This window comes from Delphinus delphis, chromosome X, assembly GCF_949987515.2.
Source record: "Delphinus delphis chromosome X, mDelDel1.2, whole genome shotgun sequence".
In the NCBI taxonomy this organism is placed as follows: domain Eukaryota; kingdom Metazoa; phylum Chordata; class Mammalia; order Artiodactyla; family Delphinidae; genus Delphinus; species Delphinus delphis.
This window is the reverse complement of record NC_082704.1, coordinates 118,123,104-118,138,133: the sequence shown is the minus strand read 5'-3', so window position 1 is coordinate 118,138,133 and position 15,030 is coordinate 118,123,104. Positions and strand designations below refer to the sequence as shown.

Here is a 15,030-nt window from a genome sequence, read left to right as displayed (position 1 = left end):
TGGATATTCTCCAGGGTTTTAAACTAAGTCTTCAGTCGTAGACTCTTCAGAATCAGAACAAACTACTGCATCTAAGGCTAAGGATTAGCAAACGAGGTGAGGGTTTAAACTGGGGCTGCAGATGAAAATGCAGCAGTATGCCTAGTGGATAAAGAAAACGTGAGGGAGATGACTAGTGTTCAGCCATGATAAGGAATAAGATCTTGCCATTTGCAACAGCATGGCAGGACCTTGAGAGCGTTATGCCACGTGGAATGTCAGACCCGGAAAGACAAATACCATATGATCTCCCTTATATGCGGAATCCCAAACGGCCACAAGCACCCAAAATCCGGAGCTCGTAGGTAGGACGTTGACATTGATGTTGGCGCTTGCCCGAGTGCGGGGCGGGTCTCCAGTTACAAAGCAGATAAGCACAAAGTGCAGCGTGGGGACTATAGTTAGTAAAACTGTAGTGCATATTTGAAAGTTGCTAAGAGAGTAGATAACTAAAGTCACCACAAGAAAGGAAAAGAAAATTTCTAAGGTGACAGGTGTTAACGCCTTCTTGTGATGATCATTGTACAACATATACAGATATCGAACCATCATGTTGTACGCCTGAAATTATACGGCATTAATTATACCACAATTTTAGAAAAAGAAAAAAAGAACGAGTGTCCTGGAGGCAGACGGCTGGCTTAGAGCCACGACTCAGCCCTTCACTCATCTCAGTATCTCTGGGCCTCAGCTTTCTTGGCCATAAAAAGAATTAATAGAACTGACTTTTCGTTTGTTCACATGGCTATTACAAATACCATCAACTGGGTGGCTTATTAACAATAGAAATTCATTTCTTACCGTTCTGGAGGCTGGCAAGTCCAAGATCAAGGCACTGGCAGATTCGGCGTCTGGTAAGGAGGGCCGGCTTCCCGGTTCAGGGATGGCGTCTTCTTGTTTTGTTCACGTGATGGAAGGGCGAGAGAGCTCGTTGAGGTCTCTTTTATAGGGTAACTAATCCCATTTCTGAGGGCTCCTCCCTCATGACCTAATCACCTCCCAAACCACCTGAAAGCACTTAGAGCCTGCAGCTGGGAAAGGCTTAAAGAATGTCAGCCATCGCCTCATCATCACCAAGGGGGAAAAGGCATGGATGGGAAGGAAAGAAGTACTGAGAAATAATCCCCACCCTCTGACTCCTCCCAAGAAGAATCTGTCCAGAGGGGGGACGGCAGGGCCTCCTCCTGATGTGGAGGATTGGCAGGCACTCAGCTGCTTGCTCTAAGCGAGCTCACGTTATTTAAGATCGCTAAAGGGAAAAGACAGGTAGCAGCAGTCTGACCTTCTAAAGGATATAAGCACAACAGGGTGACATTTGGTTTACTTAATGTGCCAGATCCACTCGACAAAAATAAAGATTATAATTGGGCCCTTGTGCTTCCTCATTTGAAATGTAGCTCATTGTGTCCTCAGGATCACAAAGCTATCCCGTCCATGGAAACTTAACGCGTGCCCAGATTCAACGTGGATTGACAGTGTTATGTCTACTGCAAGTAAAATGGACCAAAGATCATTTCAAAAGCAACGTATTCCTCCTTAAGGTAAAATTTTCAAAATTACATAATTTCTTAGATATATAGTATATTAAAGCAACATATCTCACTTCTCCACCCCTCCCCCCAATAACAGAAATAACACATTTCATTGCTGCAATGGAGGGGAAGCCATAGTATCTTAAATAAAATTCTCTGCCATTTGTATATGTGGAAAACATCTAACTTCACGCTTCTGTACTCTACTCTCTTGCTTTGAAGAGAAAGCTGACAGCACTTTCTGCCAGCTTTTAACACACACCACGTGGCAAGCATGCCACTGTTTTTGTGAAATCATAGCAGGTACTGGAAATTCAAGTTTCTAAGACAGGTTTCTTCTTGGGGAGCCTGTATCGATCTGGGGGTGAGGCTTACATTTATAATTAGCTTTTACTTAAGGCTTTAACAGATACATTGTCACATGTGCCAGGGGCTGCAGAAACTATTCATGTTGAGTGGTCTAACCTAGGAATCGTGAGAAGAGAGACCATTTCACAGCAACAGTGGAGTCCTGATGGATGCTTAAAGGTTATCATTTTGGAGGTCTGTGCGGAATTGTCTTTTATACACATTGCTATTCCTTCTACATTTAGGATAAGTTAATGGGATGAGTTTCTGTGGCTCTTCAGTGGCTGGGTATGGAATAGTATCAGGATGCTTTTGGCTGCAAGGAAGAGAATCCCTGCTGGGACTCACCACCATAAGTGCAAGACTGGGCATGTGCCTGGTCCATTGCGTCTCTCCCGATGACTTCCTTCCAAGCTCAGTTTCAACCTCGTCTCAATGGGCTGATTTCTTTCATCATCATCAGATGGCTTCTAGTTGCTGTCTGAGCTTTCCGATCCTTATTTACGGCCAGTGGATATGAGGCGGGGTGGGAGGGGGAAGTCTCCCACAACCAATGGAAAATAAGTTTTCTCTTTAATCGATCTGGGCCAGTTTGGCATCAGGCCTGGGTCCTCACACCCCTCACCTTTTACATTCCCAGGGGAGGGCCTCGTGCTTAGATTAACCCAGACGAATCATTTGGAGAAAACTGCAGTGCCCACTAGAGAATTATATCACGAATTCATTGAAAAATCCCATCCTTAGTTGTCATTTCATTGAAGTATTTTTTCCTTCACTCTCTTAGGTTGCATTTCCAATCTGGAGATGGTGGCTAGTGGAAGGGAAGAAGAAAGTGTTGGGCTTCTTCATTTCTAGACTGATCTCTGCATTGGCTAGGGGGTTTGAACAATCACTTTAGGTCTATAAGCCTCACTTTCCATAGATTCTCTTGAAGGTTCCTTTCTGACCAGAATTCTAGGTTTTATGTGGCCTATTTCTCTCACGTTCGATGGACTGGGTTATGCCATGTGTTATGCTGAAAATTTTTAAGCTCAGGGAAAATAATGTGGTTTGAAAACCTACTTCAAACTAGTTTTTACATAAAGTACATCAACGGATGCACTCTTTTTTTTTTAACATCTTTATCGGAGTATAATTGCTTTACAATGGTGTGTTAGTTTCTGCTTTATAACAAAGTGAATCCGTTATACATATACATATGTCCCCATATCTCTTCCCTCTTGCGTCTCCCTCCTTCCCACCCTCCCTATCCCACCCCTCCAGGCGGTCACAAAGCACCGAGCTGATCTCCCCGAGTGGATGCACTCTTAAAAGACTATATTTCAGATAATTCCTGGTTAACCAGTGCTTTCCTCTTCCTCTATAAAATGTGCTGGCTTAGAAACAACCCAAAAGTCCATCAACTGATGACTGGACAAACAAATTGTGGTCCATCCATACAATGGAATCTTATTCAGCCATAAAAAGGAATGAAACACTGATATATGCTACAATGTGGATGAATCTTGAAAACATTATGCTAAGCAATACAAAGGGCCAAATATGGTATGATTCCATTTATAGAAATGTCTAGAATAGGTAAATCTATAGAGGCAGAAAGTAGATTACTGGTTGCCACAGTTGGGGTGAGAGAGGAACGGAGAGTGACTGCTAATGGGTGTAGGGTTTTCTTTCAGGGGTGATGAAAATGTTCTAAAATTGATGGTTGCACAACTCTGTGACTAGATTGGAAACCACTGAATTGTACACTTTAAAGGTGTGAAGTGTCTGGTATATACTTATAGCTCAATAAATCTACTTGAAAAAAAAGGAAAACAATGTGCTGGCTGGTCCCTACAGCTAACAGATGCCCCTCTGCTCCTAGTAACCGAGTAGTCAGTCTACCAAGAATCAGTAACTTAATTAAACAAAACGAAAGACGATGCATAAACCAAGTCTGTACATACTAAGGAGTGATTCAGAAGGGTTTAAAGGAGAATCACTAAAAATACTGCCATGAAACTGGAAAGCACTGGGGAAATCCTGTAAACATCCAGAATAATTCTTTGCTCACTGCTTCGCAGTGGTTTCTACACTTTGCTGCAAAGAAACTGGAAGCGGGATGTTAGACGATGGCTGTGGATGAGCTAAGAAGCGGGAGGTGGGCTGCTGACCCTCCTGCACCCAGAGAAAGAAACAGCCTCAGCTCCACGTTGGAAGCTTAGCAAATGGTGTCCTTTTGTGCTTTCAGTTAAAACGTAAGGCAAACTCATTTTATGATTTCCTGTTTCATCTGACTTAAAAAAATATGTGACCACCTAGAGGGGTGGGACAGGGAGGGTGGGAGGGAGGGAGACGCAAGAGGGAATAGATATGGAGACATATGTATATGTATAACTGATTCACTTTGTTATAAAGCAGAAACTAACACACCATTGTAAAGCAATTATACTCCAGTAAAGATGTAAAAAAGAAAATGACTCGATACTGTTCAGACAAAGTATTGCATTAGGGCAGCATTTTGGACCTTGCTGCCTTTCCCCACTCCACCTCTCCCCATTCCTTGGTTTCCCCAGCTAGATGCTCTTCAAAATTGTGTGTAGATCAGAATCCCCTGGAGGGCTTGTTAAAATGCAGATTGCCTACCGCCAGGGGTCCCGATTCAGTAGGTCCCGTGAGAATTGGCACTCCGAGAGCGTGCCCAGGAGATGCTGACCCTGCTGACGCTGGGGCCAGGGTTCGAGCTTCCCGTTCCTCCTGCATCCTTCAAATCCTCTGCACTTCCACACGCCCCATCTTTGCGATACATTTACAACGGCCACGTATTTACACAGCCGTGGGTCAAAGTTCCAAGTAGGAAATGTGAAAGCAAATGTTACGCGCAAATGCCACTTGTCCAACGTTGCTTATTCCCAAGTCGTCCTTGAAGTTCTCCCACTCCCCTCAGTTCTAAATGTTGCAGAATTCCACCTTTGTCTTAATAACGAAAACCTTTCCTTTGAAAGCTCATCTCACATCGCTTTGGTAGGTGACGATGGGGGCGGGGGAAGGTGACAATGGGGTGAAGACAGTGCCCACCCAACGGGGACACAGAAAACCCCTCTGATACTGGGTACTTCTTCTATGTGAGTCGTGGTCTCAAAAGGCAACCGCTTTCCTGGTGGCCGCTCCCCTGAGCTGCACAGGTGTTCTGGGTCGTCTCTGCTGATTGAGCTTCTTCACCACATTCGCTTGCAAGGGTGTAACAAAGTGCACCATCAGAGTGGTTTGAACACCAGAAATGTATTCCCTCCCAGTTCTGGAAGCTACAAGTAAGATCAAGATGTTGACAGAGCTGTGGCCCCTCCGAAGGTGCTAGAAGGTCTGTTCCGGGCCTCTCTCCCAGGTTCTGGCAGTTCTTGGCTTGTGACAGCAGAACTCCAGTCTTCAGAAGGCGTTCTCCCTGGGTATGTGTCTGTCTCTGCGTCCAAACTTCCCCCTTTTTATTAGGGCAACAGTCACGCTAGATTAGGGCCCACCCTAATGACCTCATCTTAAGTTGATCGTCTGCAAATAAGGTCACTCTTTCCAAATAAGGTCACTCACAGGTACTGGGGGTTAGGACTCCAGCACCTTTTCGGTGGTGGACACAGTTCAACCCGTAACATTCATGTTTGCAGAATGGCTGTGAAAAACCTCACCAGCGCCAGGCCAGCTTGTCCCTCTGGCGTCTGCGCTCTGTCACTGCTGAATTGCTTCTTTGTTTGCACACTTTGCTCGGCAGTGACATTGCAAACCAGAACTGCCTTGGTCCCTAGCAAGTCTTTGCCCTTCTGCCAAGCTCAGCTGTGCTCATGGCCACAATGGCATCCGCCCCTCCAGATGGGATAAGCGGCTGATGGTGGCCAGCTCACCTCCTGCGAAGTAACAGGAAGAAAAACCAACCAGGCGACTCATCTGCCCTCAGGTGCCCCTCATGACTGAGTTTCCCAAGCAGATTCTGGACCCAGATCCTTGGTCTCTGACCAAGTAAAGTGATTGTACTTTAAGAAGACTCTGACCACTGAGTTGCCATGTTTCTTTCCTGCATGAATAAGCGTGTTTCTAATTCCTTCTCTAATTCATTTTACCCTTGTGGAGAAGAACACTCAGAATCCCAGACTTGGCATAAAGATGGTTTTAAGCTGAAGACATTTGAGATTCAACAGATGCAGAAAAAAGCCTTCCTGAGCTTCCCTTATCTGACTAAAAGCAACTTCTGGGAAATGACGCTACCATAAATCCCCTCGCTGGGGGAGTTTTATGGTCCTGATGGAGACAGAAAGACTGATCTTACCTGTATAGACAACCATTATCAAAAACTTTCTTATCTCCTGTCTGCTCTCCTAAAAACCCGTTTGTTTTTCTTAAATAAACCTATTTGTTTTTCCCTTAGAAGCTGTTTCTCCCCATTCCCTTTTCCCTGCTAGGTTACGTCCGTCCGTAAACCTTTAACTATTTAAGGACCCAGATAATTCTTCTGTTGGTTCCTGTATGCATATGAAATAAACCCTTTTCTCCTGTTAAAGTGTCTTTTGTTTAACTGGTGATTAAACACCTACACCCTCTAAGCAAACGTGGGCATCTTGTTTGTAAGGAAACAAGAAACAGCTTTGCTCCCCCTAGTGGACAACGGAAGGTTCGGTCCAAACAGCAGGTCCGCACACTTGGATGGCCCGCCACCAAATCCTGGTCCTGCTACCTTCCAGCTATGCGGCCTTGGGCAACCCATTTGAGTCTTTTGTGCCCCCTGGTAAATGAGAATAGTCATGGTTCCAGTCTACCGCTTGTGGGGGATGAAATGAGTTAATGTGAGTGAAACTTAGACCGAGCAGGTGTCGTCAATAAACGTTAGCTCATCGTACCTGCATTTCGCAGCCGAGGGCCCCAATTAATTTTTCTAAAGTGATCTCACATGGGACACCAATTATACTGCCAGCTGTTGAATACGTGTTGTATGGCTGCCGCAACTCTAGGTATTTTCTCACTTAACCCTCAGAACAATCCTGGGAGTTGGGTGTTATTATGCTTCGACTACTCTGAGAAAATGGAGAATTAGCCACTTAAAGTAACTGGTACCCAGCTAATGAATGATAAAGCCGGTAGTCAAGCTGTGTTCTCTCTGACCCTGAAGCCCACACTTTGAAACGTCACTGTTTCTTCAATCATTAAATACTTACTGAGCGCCAACCAGGAACCATGGAAATACACACCTGCTTCTCACGTTTACTATGAAAGTTTAAATCTTAGGACTGAAAAGGTGATGCATCACAGGCCACCCGCCCGCCCACAGTGTCTCCGTGCTTGCCATCAGCTTCTCCCCAGACTGTCTCCTCCTTTCTCTAAAAACCTTTTTATCTGGAAAATAAAGTCCTACCATTGTACTCGCCAGACGGTGGGCGGCCTTGTACTTTTTCTCCACTGCGTGGTAAACCGCTCGATCGCATTTCTACACATACGTTCAGCCAACATTTATCAGACACCAACTCTATGTCCGGCCTCTGCCAAGTCCTGAGGACGCAGTCCCCAGCGTCACGGACAGAGTGGGAATGACCTACGGATAAAAATGTACGGCCGTACCCATAATGCACAGCGACGCTCGTTAACACGGCCACCTGCGCCAAAAGCCGGAGTAAGCGGCGATTCAGCGTGTTTGTGGGAGGGGAGGAGTCAAGCTAATTTTACAAGAAAATTAGCATTTGACTGAATAGGAAAAACAAGGAAGAGCATTCGAGGCCCTTGGGACAGAGGCAGGAAAGCGTGTCCTGTCCGTGGGAATGGGGAGTTTTCTGCACGTGGCCAGAGTATATGGGGAGAGATGAGATGCAGACGGCAGATCGAGACCAGATTGTGGAGCGTTTTGACGTCATCATGAAGGATGTGGACCTTGTCCTGTAGGCCAGAGGGAAAAGCTGGCCCCGATGTTTTTTAAGCAGGGACGCGCCTACGACAAAATGAGTCAACAAGCCTGGGATCCCAGGGAGGCTGCTGGTGAGACTCCCTGGACGGAGAGGTGGGTAGGGGCTGGAGACCACGTGGCTCCACGTGGAAGTCGAGGCTGCAGTTGGTCGTTCAGGGCTGTTGAGGCACCGTGGGGCGTTCGGTGTAGATGTCAAGCAGGCTGTTGGGGACCTAGTGGCTAGCAAGGCTGCAGATCAGGGTGGCCACACTTAGCAAATAGATGCTCAGTTCAACTGGAATGTCAGATAAACAGCAAATCCTTTTGCAGTATTTGTGTGTCCCATGCAATATCTGGGACAACGAATCTTTTAAAAGTGTAAGTATATCCCAAATGGTACCTGAGATACACTAAATTAAGATTAGTCATTTACCTGACATTCCAGTTGAACTGGGCTTCCTGTATCTTACCTGGCGACCCTACCTGAGAGGTACCAAGGTGGCACACTCTGGATCCTGGCCCCTTTCCCTACCATGCCAGTATGTGGAGCTTTTATTACTAAACCTGGGATGGCCCAGGCAGACTGGGATGAGTCTGAGTTGCTCACTCAAGTCTGAACAGATGTTGCTCAAATTGAATTGAGAGAATTTTCCGACCCTTCTGAAACCTGCGGGGGCCTTCGGCTGGGGCTGGTGCTCTGTGCACCGTGAGGAACCGCAGACCACGCCAGGCCAGGGGTCCGCACCCCAGAGACCACTGTCTGCAGCTCCACGTCTTCACGACGTCATCCGCTGCCTTGACCGTGCCAATGAATTCCAACCTTTATTGGAACTTTCCTGTGGTTTGGATTTTCTTCTTGAGAAGAATATTTGCTACTGATTTAGTCCTGTTTTAAAATTCTGTCCGGTCGAGATGTTGTCCTGTTTTCATCTCTGTGTGACTCTTCCTCAGTCATTTCCTTTCTTCTCAGTTCACTTGAGTCCACCTCCTGCAGTTTGCTTATCAGAGCGACATACACCACAGGCCTGGACTCGGTCCTGACCTCTCCTTAGATTTAATCCCAATGCTGTTTCTCTGTCAAGCAGATGTGCATTAAAATGTGCATAAGAAAAGAAGCTGGGCTTATTTAGAAATTGCTTCAATTTGCACAAACTCCATTGGTAGAAGAGATTTTCTTTTCTATAAAAACCCACAACAAACGTATGTTAATAGCTTCTTAGATCAAGACAGATTCCTATTTGGCCATTTCTGCCATCATTCTGCCCCATTGGCAGAGACACAAAAACGGTGACTGAGTATTCAAAGACGCAGAGACATCTGTGGCACGTTGGAGCTTTTTTCTTTTCTTTTTTTCTTTTGCAGTACGCGGGCCTCTCACTGCTGTGGCCTCTCCCGTTGCGGAGCACAGGCTCCGGACGCGCAGGCTCAGCGGGCATGGCTCACGGGCCCAGCCGCTCCGTGGCATGTGGGATCCTCCCGGACCGGGGCACGAACCCGCGTCCCCTGCATCGGCAGGCGGACTCTCAACCACTGCGCCACCAGGGAAGCCCCTGGAGCTTTTTTCTTGATTGTAGGATCTCTTTGCTCCCAGGAATGAGTGACTTCAACAGCCTGTTAAATGGTTTTGTCCAAATTGAAAGAGTTTTTTTTTTTTTTTTTTGTCTTGTCAGGTATTATAACGTTTACAAGGTGTTAGAAATGACTCCAATTTTGACTCAGGTCTTTGGGGCTTGTGTGTGTGTTTTAAAACAGCTTATTTTCAGGCACAGAAAACAAACGTATGGACACCAAGGGGGGAAAGGGGGGGTGGGATGAATTGGGAGATTGGGATCGACATATATACACTATTGATACTATGTATAAAATAGATAACTAAGGAGAACCTACTGTACAGCTCAGGGAATTCTACTCAATGCTCTGTGGTGACTTAAATGGGGAGGAAATCCAAAAAAAGGGGACATACGTATATGTATAGCTGATTCACTTTGCTGTACGGTAGAAACTAACAACATTGTAAAGCAATTATACTCCAATAAAAATTAATTTAAAGAAACAGCTTACTTTCAATGTGATAAAGGCATCTGAGAAACAAGCTTTCACTCGCTAAGCTAAAGTTAGGGCCACTGGGCTTAAACCATCTAAAGAGAAAGGGAGAGTGAATATTGTTCAGTACATGTACGTACATGGGCATAAACAGGCACAGCACACACACACACACACACACACACACACACACCACAATTTAATTATATAAAAAATATTCCGAGCCATGTTTTCTGGACTATTCTTGATCTATTAATAGATAGACATACTTTACCTTTTGTGACACAGACGTCAACCTCAGGGCCATCTGACCTGGCAGTTTAAAAAAACAGGACTATTAGGGCAAGAACCTGGTGGGGGGGGGGTCCCATATATCAGGCAGTTGAGTCCAGAAAGGAGACAGAGAGCTGGCCAGACTGGTGTCAAATTCAAAGCCAAGAAAACAGAGTCAGCGGGAGGAGAAAGAGAAGAGGTGGCACAGGAGAGCAACCTGTGGTCCACAGTCAGACAGCGTTTGCTCTGGGTCTTGTTGGCAACTTTGGGCTGTGTGTGGGCAGCCAGGAGGAACCAGAGGCCGGCAGGCGAATCCCTCCCGAGTTCCTGCCAGTGGCAGAAGTGCTGGACCCAGTGACAGAGCTTGAAGATATCCTTATCGTTCCCCCGATAAGAGGCATCAGATAGCATTTTTAGACTTCATTATTTCAGCCCGGAAGCAAAAGGAGCATCTAAGGCCTATAGTGCAGATGTAATTTACAAGGATTGTGTTGGGCAACACCTGTCCAGCAGGTGGGAAACCTGAGTTCCCATCCTGGAGCAAACCACTTCCTCATCGACAATTGAGTTTCAAATGAGTGACAATCAGCCTTCACTTGCTTCAGCGTCACCGGGTTACGTCCCCAAGCCACCTGATATTTTTTACTAGCTCTTTAGCTGTGTATGTATAGTACTGCCGGTATTTATTACACTTGGACTTGGGGATAGGGAAGTGTACGTTTGGAATGGGGTGCGAGTTCATTCACTAGATTTAATGCCAGGGAACGAAGGCTTTGCTTAACTTTTTATTCATTATGGCACAAGTAAGAAATTTAGGAAACACCACTGAAAATGTCATCGCCAATATGAAAATTAAGAGTAGCATGTTTTATAAAAAAAAAAAACCATCTTTTTCTATAATACACATTCCCTTATGAAGTGAAAAAAAATTTTCATAAAATACTGAAGCGAATTGCCACCCGCTGGTCAAAAATTGTTTTGCAGTTGAAAAACTTCAAATTTACTACTGCACTATGGTAGGAACACTTTACACTACACGTAAAATTACCAAAGAAAACATTTCCTCAGCCTTTGGCACAATGTAAATACAGAGCTTAATCTTTTTCCAAATATGATTTACTTCACAAAGCACTGCATATAATCTGGTTAATACTGATTATGGGGCAAAAGGAAAAACGATGTTCTGTAACTTGAATACTCTCTTTTGACCCTCAAACACTTTATAGCTGGATTCCAGTTTGCAGTTTTGAAAAATACATAAAAATCGTACATTATAAATATATATTATATATGGTCTATATAAAATTGAATTTGACCTAGAATGGGAAGGACAACTTCTTAATTATTCTTTCTTTGTCAGGCACGGCCTTTCTCTCTGAATTCTTTCTAAACAGATTCTAAAAATATATTCCATACTGTACCAAATTTAATATTTTCCTTAAAACATATTCAACATGAAAAAGCATTCAGTGACTATATTTTTTCGTATCTCACTACTATAGAAAAATATGGCTTCTCATATTCTGTTTTATTTTGTTTTGTTAGTGTTTTCCTCAGGCATCGAAGAAAGGGCTGTCCCCAGTTAAAAAGCTACGGCCAAAGCACAGAAACCTGCTTGTGCGTATTCTAGAACACTCTATAGAATCTCATTACTTAGAATAAGTGATTTAAAAATGTGTTCCTTCTGTTTTCTGTGAATATAACATATAGGATTATCATACATAATCTGTTACAGAATATACAAGAGTCAAGACTGAAGACACATAAATACAATTAAGCTATACCAAAGCAAGAGGTTTATCTTATACAGAGCCAGCGTGAATAGCTTTTAGATTGGATATTAGCATCCACTTCTGGTTTTGTTTTTTCTGAAGGCTGGCTATGCAATAGAATCTTATTATAAATGCCCAGGGTCCTAGTGCTCTATATCTTTAAGTGAACTGACTTTTCTCGTGTTATTATTTTTTTTTAAGTGTAAAAGAAGAAAAACAAGTAAGTGCCCAATTGTCCAACCCCACTTTTTCCCCTACGGAGTGGAAGAAGGCTGTGTGGGACGTGAGGGCTGAGCGTGGAGGGCTCATCTCATACCAGCGTTTCCGGGAGGGCATCGGGGTTGTCGGTGGATAAGAGCTCCCAGATCTGCCACCGCTCCCTCTGCCAGTCGAGCCAGCTGGGTTCCCCCAAGGTCTTACTGTTCGGATCGCTGGCGGGACTGGGGTAGGCGCTGCTCGCTTTCTGCTGGGCGGCCTGACGCTCTCGCTCGGCTCTTTGGATTCCCTCTTCCAAAGCTGTTCCCGAGCCTCCTTCTGGCCTCTGAGGCCTCCACAGCGGCGGCTCCGCGGGCTGCTGGGCCGATGCTAGGGCCTGCTTCCCTGGACCAGGATACGGAGGAGGAGGCCTCTTGTCGCGCCTGGCACCCTCTGCAGGTCTCTGGTGCAGAGGCTTGGCTCTCCTCTGCAGCCAGGCCGCCTCCGGCTCGCGCTCCGCGAGGTCTTCGCTCCAGCACGGCTCCGGCCTTGGCCTTGGCGCGCGCCTCCCGCCCCCGCCGCCCTTGATGGGGGGCGTGCTGCAGACGCGGGCCACGGGGGCGTGCGCCCTGCCCTCGGCGATGGTGCTCGTGGTCTGAGTCCTGCCAATGACCTGCGCACTGCTGTCCAGGTCCATGGGGCTCCCCTGCCACCGGGGCCAGTTTGGGGACAGGTTCCCTTGCGAAAGAGAACACGGCCCCGGTCGGAGGGAGCTGCTTTCAAAAATGTCTCCGTAGGAACCTGGGAGCCGGAGAGAAGGACGAGAAATGGAATTGGTTTGTAGAGCCCCTGTCGGGATGCCCTGTTATCTCCTTCCTACTGCCAATTTCAAAAACTGAAGAAGTGCTGACACGCTTAGTTGTTGTTGCCTAAAGTGAAAGACCTCCTAGTAAGAGACACGTGCAGCGCTTTTGGATTACTGGCGCAATTCGCGAAGCAGCTCCAAAGACAGATGCCTGGACTCTGACAGGTTAGCTGTCAAATGCAACCGGATAGTCCTTGGCCCTAAGTGATGTTTTAGGAAAGCCCCCTTCTGCGTGGTTATGAAAACTTCTCTGAACCTAGAAGGTGAAAGGAACATTCCCCTCCCGCTCAGCGCAACTTGCAATCCAGAGGAGACATAAATGTTTCCACGTTTCTATTGTGTCAATTAAAGCTGTAGGAATAAATGAGATGAATCAAAAGTGCCTCATCTGGTGCCAGAAGATAATGAAGACAGCAGCCGCTGTGTACATTCCACCACCTCCACTGTGGGAGAGACTGGCTCGTTGTTCACCAGATCGTCCCCTTTCCTTACTGGATGACATTTCCCAGCCTCCGTTGCAGTTAGGAGGGCCACATAAATGAGGTCTGGCTAACACATGTGCAGAGGTGTGATGTGAGCCATTTCTAGGCCTGGTCTAATAAAAAAATGAACAAACAAACAAACAAAAACCCAAATGCACTCCTAGTCTTTCCTGCTTGCTCCCTTCCTTTAACTTCTAGCCCAGGATGGAAAAACCACGGAAGACTCCAGCCTCTGAGGATGGGGGAGCCACTGGCTAGATGGAACTTGAGCTCCTGAATGACTCTGTGGAACAGAGCACTCCCACCCTTAATCGCCCTGCACAGTCCACAGTGGACTGGGCGGTGAGGGAGAAATCAACCTGCGAGAGGTTAAGCCACTGACATTTAGCGGGTGTTTCTTACAGCAGTTAGCCTTCCCTAACTGATACAACTTTCCTCAGGAAATTGAAAGGAGAGCAAAACAGTGCATTTCACAAGCAAACGAGGAGTTCCTGGGGCCTATGTCCCCAGGCTGCCTTTTTCCTATGGATTTGCCCTGTCCTCTCATTTCTTTTTAGTAGGCAGGGAAAGAGAGCAGATCATTTTGGGGAGAGAGGGGCATATGAGCATTTATACAGGGACAGATCAGAGTTGAAAGAGCGAAGGAAAACAGAGCAGAATATCGTGGAATACTTTATCCTTGGGGGGAAAGGCAGTAAAGCACTTCATGGGATACAATGAGATGTAGTTAGATAATGGATCAGAACTCAAACTGGATTAGAGGCCATTAAATTAAAAACGTACCATGCTTTAAAACTGTAATACGGGAGGTGTTACAAAACAATGAGAAAGGGAACATATACACACATGTACACACACATATACATACATACACACACATTCGGGAGAAACAATTTACACGCTTCATGTAATAATATTAACATGTATTCCAGATGGATTAAAGAATTAAGGGTTAAAATAATGGAATACTATGAAAGGGAAAAGTGCATAGATGACTGACTCTCCAATGCTTAAGTAAAAGTAAAGATTAATTTTGTGAAATAATTCACAACAAGAGAGAGTGATAGACTTACTTACGTAAAACATTAAAACAATTTCAGATATCCAAAAAGGGGAAAAAACTGCAAGGGATAATAATATCAGTGGCAAACAAAGTGGACAAAGGCTTAACGTCTTTATGATAGGAAGAGTTTGTAAGAAGCAATTTTAAAGACACTAGCACACACAAATAGCCAATGACATAACTGATAATCAGTGGGCGAAATTCAGCTGATCAATAGAAAAACGAAAAAACACTGGTGAGAAAGAAAGGCCAATGAAAATAGTACAAGTTTGCTCTTTAAGGAAGCCAAAATGCAAACGCAGTGATTTGCAATACGAATGAGGTTCGAGTGACACGGACAGTGCAGTGAAATGGCACTGCCACCTACGGCTCATGGGGCATCAGACAACGCATCTTCTGTGCAATGTGAAGTGACTGCACCTCTGAATTCTTGAAAAGGTGCATCATTTTTGACCCACTTTCCTATTCTGTTTTTTTTGTTTGTTTTGTTTTTGTTTTTGCTGCACCACGCGGCTCGCAGGA

The 15,030-nt window shown here is 45.4% G+C and overlaps 1 protein-coding gene across 1 annotated transcript in view; it reads right to left on the bottom strand.

Moving 5' to 3' along the window:
* Positions 1-10,903: 10,903 nt before the first annotated feature.
* Positions 10,904-15,030, bottom strand: part of ARHGAP6 (Rho GTPase activating protein 6) — a 485,583-nt gene continuing 481,456 nt past the window's right edge. Inside the window, exon 13 of the mRNA XM_060001767.1 lies at positions 10,904-12,899. Coding sequence (XP_059857750.1) covers positions 12,214-12,899 — 686 coding nt within the window. The 3' untranslated portion in view covers positions 10,904-12,213. The remainder of the gene's footprint in view (positions 12,900-15,030) is intronic.